Here is a 14,421-nt window from a genome sequence, read left to right as displayed (position 1 = left end):
CTCAGGAAGATTCATTTTCTCTTCAAATGTTCCTTACAACTTAGCCCTCTTAATGTTTTTCTTCTTTCTGCATGTGTGTGTGTTTAATCCTTTCTCCTTGACCATTCTGAAACTTCGTGCTTTTCCTCTAGACCTTTTGGCACTGGAACAAGATGCTGTATTTGGCCTGGAATCTCTTCTGGTACTTTGTAGTCAGGATGACAGTCCAGGTGCTCAAGCCACTTTAAAGGTGACTGTATAATTTATTTTCATCTAATGCTTATTTTTATTGCCTAAACTAGGAGTCACCAACTTTCTGAACAGGTAAAGTGGTAAATATTTGAAGTTTTGTAGGCCATATTTTCTCTGTCACACCCAGTCAAGCCTTTAAGATATTGTAGGATAAAAACAGCAGAGAGGGTTAAGATTTTTTAAATGTAGAGTGAAACTTATTGGAATAAGAAAAGAAATATAATCTGTGATGGTGCAAAGTTAATATGATATTTTTATCAGCATCCTGAATGATGGTTATACAGATAGCTAAAAATCCATTTTAGAAAAAAGTAATAATTGGTGACATTTAGTTTGAAATCTGTTTCTGGAGGTCGGTATCAGTCTTTCCACTCCACCCAACGCCGACCCCTTATACTGTTACAGGGAAATGAATAGTCACTTTGCAATTCTGACAAGGTGTTATTTCAGTTTTAAACATGGTGCATTTTAGTAGATTTTAATATGAAACTCAATACCTCGAATGTTCATTTTGAAGAAAAATGTTAGGCTTACAAAAAGCCTCATCTTTTTTTATTCTCCTAAATAATTGTATAAACCTTTTTCTGTACAAGCTTCACTTAATGCTCAATGTGTAGAGGATTGACAAGGTAATTTTCTTTTTGATGTGCAGATTGCGCTTAATTGTATGGTGAAGCTGGCAAAGGGCAGGCCTCACCTTAGCCAGTCGGTGGTCGAGACTTTGTTGACTCAGTTGCACAGTGCCCAGGACTCTGCCCGGATTTTGATGTGCCATTGCCTGGCGGCCATTGCCATGCAGCTGCCAGTACTGGGTGATGGCATGCTCGGGGACCTCATGGAGCTCTACAAGGTGATTGGACGGTCCTCCACAGACAAGCAGCAAGAACTTCTGGTAAGGAGCCCCTTTGAGAACATACTGTGAATGAACAGGATCGAGGCTAGTGGAATTACTTTAGTTAAAGTCAGGACCACTTAAGCTAAACTAAGAGGTTCAAAGAAGTATCTAAGACCAACAGCCAGAAATAGTTTTAAATTATGAAACATAATAATCATTGTAATGCTGAAGTCAAAATACGATTTTGAGAAAAACTATGAGTTTTTACTATTTACACTTTTGATTCAGAAAGCCTAGTTTAGTTGACATCTAAAATTATTTTCTTCCCAAACTTTGTCAGGGCAGCTTAGTGAACAGAGCTTTAAATATCACATTATTTGTTTTATTTATTACAAAGAACAATTTTTTTATATACAAACAAACAAAAACCTAAACTCTATGTTGTACTTCAGCAAGAAGAGTTAAAGCTCTAATAGCAGCAACTAACAATGAGCTTAAATTGCACTATTGTTGTTGACTGCTGTTAAGTCAAACATGACTCATAGTCATGCTATGAACAAGAGGCTTAAAGCCTTTCTGTAACTATCATCATTTATCAAAGTTCATAGAGTTTCCAGAGGCATGTTGTTTAGGAAGTGGATGTCACTCTTGCTTCAGGATCTCTTTAATTATTTAGGATGAAGCTTAGACTTTTGTACATATCTGGAGTTTGGGAAAGTGATTATTTCAAAAACAGATGGCATGAAAGCCCTGATAATGTTTAGTTGATAAAGGTCTCTGAATTTGAGAGTAGGCCACCTTCTAAATAGACATATTTAAGCTGCAAGATAGTCACTCCATATTATTTCAGTTCACCTGAATTTAGGGCTTGGGAAACGGTGTAATAGAATGACTTATTCAAGGATCTTTTCTAATTAGTCCTCCAATGGCATTGTGGAAAAGACATTTGTCTTACCACTAACTGTCAAGAAAGGTTACCTTAATAATCATATGACAGTGCTCATGGGAGTGGCATCCAGTTATTCACAGAGGTGAATGGAACCTTGTATTTATCTGCCTTGAAATGCTAAAAGGCACCTAACCAAATTTGTTCTTATCAGAGAGGCACCTTGAATTAATAGTCTTATTTCTATATTACTAATACTTTAAGGCAATTTTTAATTATGTTTCACAATTGTAAATGAGTTGCCTAATGAACATTCTTTTATCCATCACTCAGAGTTTGGGGGCGGGGGGATTACTAATACTATTAAAAGCTCCTAATATCTTCCTATAGCGTTTCTTCCCTCTTCATTTACTAAATGATAAATTGGGTATTTATTCCACGAATGTTGTTATACTGTCACTACATAAAATATAACTTTAATTAATGCAATAATGTTTCCCTTTTTTAAATTTGGATTTTTCTGTTGGTTGGTACAATGCATTCATAGACATTTTGTTTCATTCATGTACGTTGTGCTTTATACAGTCTTTTCTTTAGATTGTGTTTCATACAATCATTTGTATACTTTGTATTTTATGTAGTTACTGTTGTTCTATGCTTATATTAATCTGTTTCTCTTTCCAAGTCCCCATTGACTATTTCCTGTTGCTTCACTTCCCTGCCCCCCATATGCCCACTAAACTCTGCCATTCTAGTGATTGCCACTGTTCCCCTTTTTCCGCTGCCTTCTCCCTTTCCCATTTTTGCAATACTTGTATTATGCAGTATTTGTCTTTATGAGACTGAATTTACTCAACCTAATTCTCTTCAGACGTTCCCATGTTATATAGTATTTTACAGAATTGTTGTTCTTTAGTGCTGCACAGTATTCCATTGTGTAAATGTATCACAATTTCCCAGTCCATTTTTTTGTTGATGGATATTTGGGCTGTTGACATTTTTTTGCTATTGTGAATAATTCTGATTAACATAGGAGTGCATATCTCTGTCCATGTCTCAGTTTTAATTTTCTTGGAGTTTTTTCCTAGCAGTGCAGTAGCTGGGTCTTAAGGGATGTCTGTGATCAGCTTTTTGAGGAAACCCCTTCCAAAGTGGTTGTACCATTTTACAATTCCACCAACAGTGAATAAGGGTTCCAGTCTCTCCATCCACATCCTTTCCAACACTTATTGTTGCTAACTTGTTAAAACTTTGCTGCTCCTATTGGAGTGAGAGTGTATCTCGTTGTTGTTTTTATTTGCATTTCTCTGATTGCTAGGGATTTTGAGAATTTCTTCTTGTGTCTGTTGGCCTTCCACATATCTTCCTTTGTGAAAAGCCTCAGAGTCCTGCTGTAGGATTAGCTAAGAGTCCATTGTGATTCAGTGACAATGAGAGATGATACAGAATAGGCTCAGTAGCGTACAACAATATGTAAAATTTTGTATTTTTACTATTTTTTATGAATCATCTTTGTGGATTTGTATATATAATTCATTTCACTACTGTATATTTCACTGTGGTTATATCATAATTAGTTTTTTTATATTCAGGAGCATTCTTTCCAGTTATTTGCTAATGTGAATATACCCTGTTAATGAAATAAATAGTAAGTTTAGAATTTTAAAAATAAGTTCTTTTACATGATTTTTAATTATTTTATCTATTTGATTAGTTTATCTAGGATATAAGACATTAGATGGAATTTACATGGTTTTCTTACTTTTACTTGTTTTTTGATACTAGGTGAGTTTGGCAACCGTGATTTTTGTAGCCAGTCAGAAAGCTCTATCTGCTGAAATAAAGGCAGTAATCAAACAGCAACTTGAAAGTGTTTCTAATGGATGGACTGTGTACCGAATTGCCAGGCAGGCTTCCCGAATGGTAAGTATTATCCTCGGATAATACTTTGGTGGATGCGGCAAGTTAAAGGACTTCAACTATGTGATTTGGGGTTGATTTGTTTTTTTCCATAGTAACAACTGAAGTTAAAGATTAGAGTAGCTTTTATTTAGTTGAGGATTTAAAGATAAAAGATAAGCCCTAATTTTTAAATTAGATTTAAAATTCATGCATTATATGATTATATCACTGCTAAAAGGAAGTTCTATGGGGAAAAAATGTGAACTTCTTTACTATAGGTTGACTGTACCTCTTTCATGTTTTTCTTGTATTATAAGGAAAGTCACCCTCACCTTCTGCTTTTGTCTTCCTTGTCAGTACACTGCCTCTCTCTTAACCTTTTTCTTCCCACACTTAGCATTCTTAAGTGGAAACATGTAATGGTTAAGTGTACTTGCAGCTTTCTTATCTATATTGAAAGTGTATGGATTTTTATTGGGTTTATTTAAGAAAAATGTAGAATTTGTCATGTACAGAAATATTTTGAAGGTAAGTCTAGAGCAGTTTGAGAAGCATTACTCTAGGTAATTGAAATACATGGTCTCAGTTTTACATATTTTCCTCAAATGTCAAAGACTGCCACTGGCAGGAGAGTTCTTCATCATTCAGAACTGCCCCAAATCTCCAGCCACTGCAGGGTATTTAGCATTCCTGGTCCCCAGGCATTTACATGGCAGTTTTCACTTAGCCCTCATTTTATATAACTTCTCTCTCCCATCTCCTCATTGTAATAATCAAATCCCAGTTTTGCATACGTTCAGACACCCTGAGGCAGGGACAAGTTCTGCTCTTTATGATAATTATTTCCTACATCTCCCAAGCCCACTAAATGGCATATCCATAGTATCATCCTCTGAGCATTTCTACTTTCTGTATCGTAAACTAATATTCTAAATTTTAGTTAGAGTTAATTGTTTTTTTCTGGCTAGAACTATTAATAAAGAATTTTAAACTTTGCATTTCATAAAAGAAATTCATCATATTTTTTTTGAGTCTCAAAGAATTATATAATATGAGGAATCATTACTAAAACTTACCTCAGATTTTGGTTTATCTTTTTTTTTTATTTAAGGGATACGGCTTACATTTTAGCTGCTACATCAGCTATTCCTGGGCTCATCATGTGCCCCTTCTCTTTTTCTTTTTTAGGGTAATCATGACATGGCCAGAGAGCTTTATCAGAGTTTGCTGACTCAGGTGGCCTCAGAACATTTCTACTTCTGGCTAAACAGCTTAAAGGAGTTCTCACATGCCGAACAGTGTCTCACTGAGTTGCAAGAGGAGAATTACAGTTCAGCACTTTCCTGCATTGCTGAGTCTTTAAAATTCTACCATAAAGGGATTGCATCCTTAACAGTAAGTCTTTTTGATTTTCCATTGGTGTTAATAACTGTGTGATAATTCTCATGCAGTTTGTTCTCCTTCTGTTTTGGAATTAGCCTTTTTTAGCTACCTTAATGAACTTTCTGAGAGAGAGAGATAGAGATAGAGAAAGATAGATATGTACATCTAGTTTGGCGGTATCAAAGTAAAAAAGTCGGACATGGAAGCAAATTTTAAACACCCAAAGATTGGTAAATTCGTCATTCTGTTTTTATGAACCACTGTGTACCATCCATGCAGAGATGGCTCAGTCCATGCAGAAAGACTAAGTAAGTGTTGTGGAAGTAGGGCTTCCCTTCCCAGAGTCATGCTAGTAAGGCCCCGCCCAGATGACACTACCATCAAACATATATATACACCCCCTTCTTCGCTGTCTCAGTTGTTCACTAGGAGACTACAGTTTGTTGCTTTATAAAGAAGAAATTATCAAGAATGGTTAGTGGTCCACTTTTTATCCCATGTTCTCTTTCTACTTACTCTGTGTTACAACGCAGCCAGCATTTGGTTTTGTTTGCTCTACTCATAAGTGTAAAGGTATATGAAGAGCAGAATTTTAATGTTTCTAGTGTGTACTTAAAATGAGCTGTGTATCTAAGAACATAATCCCCAAAATGAGCATTTTAAAATATTAATTCAAAAGCTTTTCTGCTGGAGAAGAGTATTGAATGTACCATGGACTGCTAAGAGAACGAATAGGTCCATCCTAGAGAGGGTTCAACCAGGCGGCTTCTTGGAGGCAAGGATTCTGAGGCTCCGTCTAACATACTCTGGACATGTTGTAAGGAGGGACCGGTCCTTGGAGGGGGTCAGTGGAGGAGGGGGTGGCCCTCTATGAGGTGGATTGATTCTGTGACTGGGGTAATCAGGATGGGTGTATCGGAGACGGTGCGATTGGCACAGGACAGAGTAGCATTTAGGGCTGTTGTACATAGGGTCGCTATGAGGCACAAGCGACTTGACAGCAAATAATAACAACAACTTTCTACTAATAATAGATTTTTTTAACTTTAATTATTTGTGTGTGTGTACCGTCAAATCAGATTTATTTTTTAAAAAATGGTTTTTGTGTTAGTTTTCTTTGCTGTGTAATAAATAATAAATAGTGCCTTCAACACTTGAGCTTAGTCTTACGTTTATGGTCTCACAAAGCTTCAGTCAACATATCAACTGTGTCTGAATTTCATCTTAAGCGTGGATTTCTCTTAAAAGCTCAAGTAGTTGCTAGAATTCATTTTCTTTTAGAACTGATGGAAGCTTCTTTAATGCCACAGGAGAATCTTTTCCTTCTGAACCCTCTTTTTTTTTTAAGGGTTCATATGACTAATTCAGGTCCATCACCTTAATATCCCTTTTGATTAACTTAGATTCATCTCATTAGGGACTTAAATTGTTATTTTTGTTATTGAGTACACTCATAGCTAACCCTTTTTCATAGGCAACAAATTGCACAACCCATCTTTCTCTCCCAGAACAGCTGGTGCATTTGAACTATGTACTTTTGCATTGGCAGCAACTATTATTAAGCCACCAGACTTAAAACCCATCTTCTCTGTTATATCCCATTAGTTAAATTTCCAAATTCTCCACACATTCTAAAACAAAAAAGTTGTGCCAGCAAGCACTAGTGGCCTAGTGGCTAGAAGCTGCACTGCAGTCCCATAGGTGAGCGGTTTGAATCCACCAGATGCTCTGCTGGAGAAGGAGGGGCAATCTCCTCTTGTACCAGTCAGATCCGATTTGACGGTACACACACACACAAAATAATAAAAATTAAAAAAAAAAAGTTGTGCACACTGTGGTGAAGTCCAGTTATGCTTGACCCTGTTGGACATTGGTTTCCATGGCTGGAAATCTTTATAGGAGTAGACTGTCTCCTCTTTTCTCCCTCTGAGTAACTGATGAGTTTTAACTGCCAGTCTTTTGGTTTTCCGGCCAAAGCTTACCCCACTGTTCTGCAAGGGCCTTGGTACATTTACAGGCTACACAAAGGGACAGGTAATATTGTAGTCTTTTTACCTTTTCCATCTAGTCTTTTTTCTTTAAATCACTTTTTAATTGTGATTTTAATGGAAGTGTACAGAAAAGTTGGATTTTCATTCATTCATTGTTGTGCATTTTCCTCCCTACCTCCCCCTCTTTTTTTTAAAAAAAAATTCATTCAATGCTATAATTTCCTCATTCTCCCCCCCGCCCCCCCCACCCGTGACTTTCCCTAGCATCTCTTGTGCAATTAACTGCCTCTGAAAACTCGCCAGAGGGTCAGCTAATGGGTTGCTACCACTCTATGCTACCCAACAACAACATGTTGAGGAAATTCCCCTCTATTCTTATTTTGTTGAGTGTTTTAATCAGCAAAGTGTGTTGGATTTTGTCAAAGTCCTTTCTGCATCAGTCAGTTAGATCTCATGGCTCTTGTTCTTTGCTTTAATGTGATGATTTACACTGATTGTTTTTCTTACATTGTACCATCGTTGCATACCTGTTACGAATCCCACTTGGTCATGGTGAATTATTTTTTTCATGTACTGTTGGATTCTTTTGGCCAGGATTTTATTCAGGGTTTTTGCATCTGTGTTCATGAGAGATAGTGGTTTATAGTTTTTTCTTTTGGTGGTGTCTTTATGTAGAATTGGAGACAGTTCTTCTGTGAATGTTTGACAGAATTCACTTGTAAAATCATCTAAGGCTTTTTCTTTTTTTTTTTTGTTGGAAGTTGTTATATTACCTATTGAATTTCTTCTTTTGTAATGTATTTGTTCAAGTTTTCTACTTTGGTCTGTGTCAGTTTAAGTAGGTTGTCAGTTTCTAAGTATTTGTCTATATCCTATAGGTTTTTATATTTGTTTGAGTGTAGTTTGGTTTTCATAATATTCCATTGTTATCCTTTTTATTTTAGTTGGTTCTGTTGGGACATTGTTCTTTAATCTCTTATTCAGATTATTTGTGGCTTTTCTTTCTTTTCCTTTGTTAATTTTTGTAGTGGTTTGTTGATTTTACTGACCTTTTTGAAGAATCAGCTCTTGGTCTTTTTGATGATTTTGTTTTTCTGTTTTCAAGTTCATTTATTTCAACCCTAATTTTTATAATTTGATTTTTTTTAGAGGGAGTCGGTTTTCTTGCTGTTATTTCGACATGTAGGAGATGTTGGATTAAAGAATCAGTGATCATTTTTTCTTGCTTTTTGATATGCCTTTTGCTTATTGCTGTAAATGCATCTCTAATTACTGCTTTGGCTGTCTCCCAGAGTTTTTGTTGTGTTTTCATTGTCATTTGTTTCAAGAAACTTTTTATTTCAGATTTTATTTTTTTCTAATACCAGCTTATGTTCAAGCATGGTGTTTTTCAGCTTCCAAATGTGTGGTTTTATTTCCTTTATCCTCTTATTATTAATTTCTAATTTTGTAGCATTGTGGTTTGAAGAGATGCTTTGTACTATTTCTGGATTTTTTCATTTATTGATGCTTGCTTTGTGACCTAAAATGTCATCTGTTTTGGAGAATGTTCCATGTAAGTTGGAAAAGAAGGTATGCTGCGATTTTGGGCTGAATTAATAGCCTGTTTATCTCTGTGAGATGGAGTTGATTTAGTGTGTGGTTTTCCTTAGCATCTTTGTTGAGTTTCTTTCTGGTAGTTCTGTCTTTTCTTGAGAATGGTGTATTGAAGTCTACTACTACTGTTGTTGTACCACTATTTATCTTTTCTGTTCTCTTATAGTTTGATTTGTGTATTTTGCAGCTTTATCAACCAATTTGGTTGATGGGTTAGTGGAATTTTATTGAGATTCTGATTAGCATTTCCTCAGTTGAACAATTAAATATTTTTTGCATATTGACCATTTTTTCTGTGAAATTCCCAATTTTAAGTTTTTTTATTATTATCCTACTGTTACCTGCTTATTTTCTTCTTACTTGGTTTATAAGCATTGGTATATTTTCTAAGTATTACTCTTTTGTAATTAATATGAATTATAAATAATATTTTCTAGCTTATGGCTTTTCCTCCACTTTCAATTTTTTATAAACAACTATTCCTAATTTTAATATAGTCTGAATTATACTTTCTTCATAGTTTTCTTCCTTTATCCTTTGTGGTTTTTTTATAGAATCTTTCCCTACTTAAAATTCATAAAGATGTTCAATTTATTGTCTGATAAATGTTCTATAGTTTGACTTTTCCCTTTTAAATTTCAGCCCAGTATGGATTTCTTTTAAATTGTTTTCTATGAACGGTTTAAACAGCAGTTTAAATTCTTATTAAACATTTTCTGTACAAGTTGTTCAGTGATATTGATTACGTTTTCCATGTATGAACAATTATTACTTCCACTCTGGTTGCTCTTGTTTCCCTTAATCAAGCTTCCCTGCTCCCTTGCATTCTCATTTTTGCCTTAAAGTTATTCACTGATCTCCTATAGTACTTTTTTTCAAGGAGCATGCTACTTTTGGGTGGTGTTCATCATTTTCTGAGCGAATCTGTTATTTGGCTACTCGTGAGCCGTAGGAATTAGCTTCAGTATTGAAGAGTATGTGTGGTTAGCAGTCTTGCCAAGTCTCCAGTCTCAACTAGCTTAGTTGCTCTCTCAGTGCCATTGAGTCTCATTATATTCTTATTCTTATTATATTATCATTATATATTATTGTAATTATTATATAAAATTATATTATGTTATATTAATTATAGTATGTTATATTAATTATATTATATTATCATTCTTTAGTATAACATATTCAGAGATGATGTGATCATTTTCAAGGTTATTTTTTTATGTCATCAATCAAATATTCCTTTTTAGTCAAAAATAAACCCACAGTAGCAGAAAATCTTTCTTATTATAATGGTCTTGCCTCTCTTTCAGTTTTATAATGCTTGGTGGGACAGTTTTGCCAGTGTTTTTTGTCTGGTAAGATGGTCTGAACTTATCAGATGTTATTTATATTACAGTATCATATGCATCTCCTTAGAACCCTGTCCTTAAGAGTTGCTGGCAAGCAATAAATTGAAAATAGCAATCAGGAGCTTAAGGGATAAGGGATGAAGGAGAAACTTACTTTCCTATGAAATTGAATCAAATCTCTTGAAAAAATTAAAAACAGCTAAAGCACTCCCAAAGTCTGAAAACCACAGAATTAAACCTATTGAGTAGTTTTTTTCTCTAGGTTGTATGAAATTATTAATCCAGGGCCTGTGCAATTTGAAAGAGATATTAGAGTCAGCATGCATCTTAATAACGGATTATATGAGTAAAACATAACTACTACCAAATAATAAAACTTAACATTTTACACTTAAAAGTACAAAGAACCACACAAAGATCAATATATTGTACTTGATTTGATGTGTAATAATGGCTTCTGTAACCCTGAAGTCATGTACCTAACTGAAACAGCATCAGTAAGTTTCAATTAATCATGTCATAGAAGAAAATTCATTTTACCATGCCTCTATGAATTATTTCGTTGCCATATATTGAGCAAGTAACACCATTTAACCATCTCCAAATGAGGAGTCCCAGCACATCGAGGTTAGTAACACCCTCTACCGTGGTCACCAAAAAAAGTCATGATTTACACACAAGAGTCTGATGGAACAATGTTTCCTTACTTACGTAAAGAGACAAATAAAGGTCTACTTTATTAGTGAACCTGGGTTCCCCAGAGTCAGCAGGTCTCTCCAAAGCCATCATAACACACTTAGCTAAGCACCTCCTAGGAGTGCTGGCATGTGTTCAAGGCAAGAGAAGGAAGATGTGCTGAGCGGCCACCAGCTGCCGTGGGATGTACTTTGCGTCAAGATGTCGCACAGAAGGGAGTCAGCCTATACTCTTCTCACATCTGGTAGCCAGACAAACATCTGTTCCTAGACATAAGGTTCATTCATGGATCACAGGAACATGTAACAGACTACCTTCTTCCATAGCCCATCCTCTGCCTTTTTTTAGGACCGCAATGGACAAAGAAGCAAAACAACTAAAATTTTGAGTGTGCTAATCATCTATTTTAGATGACATACGTACATGATTGATGGATATACCATATGGAGGATTGAATCCTTGACTGACTCTAGAGTCATAGGGATTTCATGTAATAAATCTAGTTTGGGAAGACAACTGAAACCTTCAAGGTGAAACCTTTGTTATAGTTTTTATTTTTTAAGTTAATGTAGGTTTACAAATAATACTTTTTTCTTATATTCATTCATAAACATTTAACATTACTTGATTGTTCTTGTTATACACTGTCGAGTCACATGAAACTCATAGCAGTAGTGTGGAAAATAGCTTTGAACTCTGTCATATCTTGAGCCAGTCTCACTGACTCCCACACACCTACCCCCGTTACCATAGTTACTGTGTTAGTCCATCTCATTGAGGTCTTCCTCTTCTGTGCTGTCCCTCCACCCTTCTGAACATGATGTCCTTCTCCAAGGACTGGTCCTTCTTGAACATGTGATCGATTGATTAATTACAGTGTCTAATTAACCCTCTATTGAATATCGCCTTTACTGGGTGAACCTTTGTAATTGCCCATAATCAGGCCTGAAAAGCCACACACAGGCCGTTAGCCAGGAGTTGAATTTCTCAACTGCATATTTTTAATATATGCCTTTTGTTGAAAGACAGGGCTGAGTTCTCTACTAGGGCATTTGCTAAATATTTAAGGATTGATTTAGTTCTCTGTTAGGCTAGCTTCTTCTCTAAGTAATGTTGGTCTTTGCTATTTGAGACTCAGTCCTTGACATCCTCTGTCCTTTCAGAAGAGTACTTAAGTAGTGTTATAATTGTTCCTCCTTTGTGGCCTCTCTGCATTTTCTTTAGTTTTTACTTAGAATTGTCTTTAAAACCAGCCTGTGCTAACAGTGGAAGAAAGCAGCTTTGAAGCAGTGCTTCCTACCCCCCTTTTCTTTGTAAACACTGATTATCTAGAACATTTTTTGCCCTTATCTACCCTTCTCCCCTCACCTCTTAAAAAAGTCTTGTTAGTGATTCAAATGATCTAGATTTTAGGTGAGAAAAGTAATAGGGTATTTGTGGAGGATGATAATGTCTTTGCAGCATCCATCCCTCAGTGATAACTTACTGTTAGTGGTCTGGTCATCCCAGAGGTAGAAGAATCTCTTATAAATATAGCATGAAAGGAACCTTTGAATGTTGTTGGAACATAAAACTTTTCAAAATTGATGTGTATAACATTAAGGTTTTGTTCCTCACATTGCATAATTTGCCTCATAATTTTAAGTGTTTATCCACTGGTTGTAAAATTTTTGCTCTTTTGCACAAATTGTGCAAAATACAGAACTGTTTTTCCATTATACTTATTTTTTTTTCCTCTTCCAGGCTGCCAGTACACCACTGAATCCATTAAGTTTTCAGTGTGAATTTGTAAAACTCAGGATTGACCTTTTGCAAGCATTCTCTCAACTGATCTGTACTTGTAACAGCCTAAAGACAAGCCCTCCACCTGCAATTGCCACAACAATTGCCATGACATTAGGAAACGACCTTCAGAGATGTGGACGCATCTCCAATCAGGTATAGCTTGATTTTCTGTTCAGTGCAGTTTTGTTTATACTTTAGGTCTTTGGGGTTAGTTGTGGGATTAGAATTTCTAAACTAATGGTTCAATCCTCAGACATTTACTATCAAATACTATTTACCAGGTCATCTGTCTTGCAAAAAATAGTTGGGTAGGTTGCTAGAGAGGGTAACAAAGTGAGAGATGATGTCACACTAGATGCCACATTTATGTAAAGAGAAGGGACGTACATTCTACAGAAACTCAGTATAATTTATATGATTTTAGTGGAACTTGAAAAAACTTTTCTTATTCTATATGTCATGTTTAAATTACTGTAATCTTCGAACATCTATAACTTTATTTTTCATCTTTGTAAATTTTATAGAATTGGAAGGCAATGAAAATATTTGGATTTTTACTGTTTGAGGATACGCTTTTTAATTAATTTGAATTTTGTTGTTGTTGTTGTTTACACAATGGTGATAGTATGTTTGTGTGTCATAATTGATCATTTTCTTCCTTCCTAGATGAAACAGTCCATGGAAGAATTCCGAAGTCTGGCATCCCGCTATGGTGATCTTTATCAGGCGTCTTTTGATGCCGACTCAGCAACATTGAGGAACGTAGAACTGTATCCTAAGTTTCCTCCAATACTTTTGATTCTTAAGAAGTATACTTTGATATATAAAGGGGTTCCTAAATGCTTAACTGCAAAATAGTGCATAAGCCTAATATGCATATAATGAGCAATATAATTTTACTTGTTTAACTTTTGCCAGCTTCAAGACAGAGATGATTCAATATTGAACTTTCTCTAAGAAGAACTTCCAAATCTACATCGCAGTAGGTCTTCGTAATTAACTTGTGTTCACTTGGGCTGCAGAGTACAAACCAATACATACACATTTTCCCCCTAGTGAGCCCTTTTGTGTTTCACCACATCTTTCTTTCCTTCATGGCTAGTTCCCCATTACCGATGTTAAAGAGCCTTTCACTGATTGTATTCACGATTTCTGTTCTTAAATTCTTTCATTTCCTAATTGTTGTGTTGTTGATTGCTGTTGAGTCAAACACGGCTCATAGTGACACTATGAACAAAAGACCTGAAGCCTTTCTATAACTATCATCATTTCTCAAAGTTCATAGAGTTTCCAGAGGCATGTTTAGGAAGTAGAACAATTTCTTAATTAGCAAACTCAAAAACCATTTGAAAGGAAACAAGAAATAAACACTTTAAAAAAGAGGGCCTAGAAATCACAGTGGCAATTTTTGGGTTTGAGGCTTGGAAGTTTAATGAGTGTGGTGCACCCTCTCTCCTAATAAAAATTTGTCTTACTCTTTGACTCATTGCTGTGGAGTAATGACCAAGTCATAGTTAGCCTTTCAAAGGGTTTCAGAGGCTATAAATCTTTGCATATTTTTCTCCCATTAGTGAGCTCAAACGGCCAAAAAGGTGCGACCTTTGTATTAACAGCGCAGTTCCCTACAGACTGCAACACTATATAGAGATGATAGATAGATAGATAGACAGACAGACAGACACGCACATATTAAAAGTTTATTGACATGAGTTCAAGGGAGTTGACCAATCTGTAAGTCTTAACCTGTGAACCACTGAGGTGGTTCATGCT

At 35.5% G+C, this 14,421-nt stretch overlaps 1 protein-coding gene across 4 annotated transcripts in view; it reads left to right on the top strand.

Moving 5' to 3' along the window:
* The window catches only part of INTS7 (integrator complex subunit 7), a 126,733-nt gene that overhangs the window by 76,723 nt on the left and 35,589 nt on the right, over positions 1-14,421 (top strand). For all 4 annotated transcript variants that reach the window (XM_006887966.1, XM_006887964.1, XM_006887963.1 and 1 more), the window contains 6 exons: positions 132-229; positions 884-1,123; positions 3,738-3,875; positions 5,043-5,249; positions 12,610-12,804; positions 13,318-13,421. In XM_006887966.1, coding sequence (XP_006888028.1) covers positions 132-229; positions 884-1,123; positions 3,738-3,875; positions 5,043-5,249; positions 12,610-12,804; positions 13,318-13,421 — 982 coding nt within the window. The remainder of the gene's footprint in view (positions 1-131; positions 230-883; positions 1,124-3,737; positions 3,876-5,042; positions 5,250-12,609; positions 12,805-13,317; positions 13,422-14,421) is intronic.

This window comes from Elephantulus edwardii, unplaced genomic scaffold (assembly GCF_000299155.1).
Source record: "Elephantulus edwardii isolate Elephantulus edwardi_28Jun2011 unplaced genomic scaffold, EleEdw1.0 scaffold00063, whole genome shotgun sequence".
Lineage (NCBI taxonomy): Eukaryota > Metazoa > Chordata > Mammalia > Macroscelidea > Macroscelididae > Elephantulus > Elephantulus edwardii.
The sequence above is the reverse complement of the archived record's forward strand: the minus strand, read 5'-3'. Positions and strand labels throughout refer to the sequence as shown.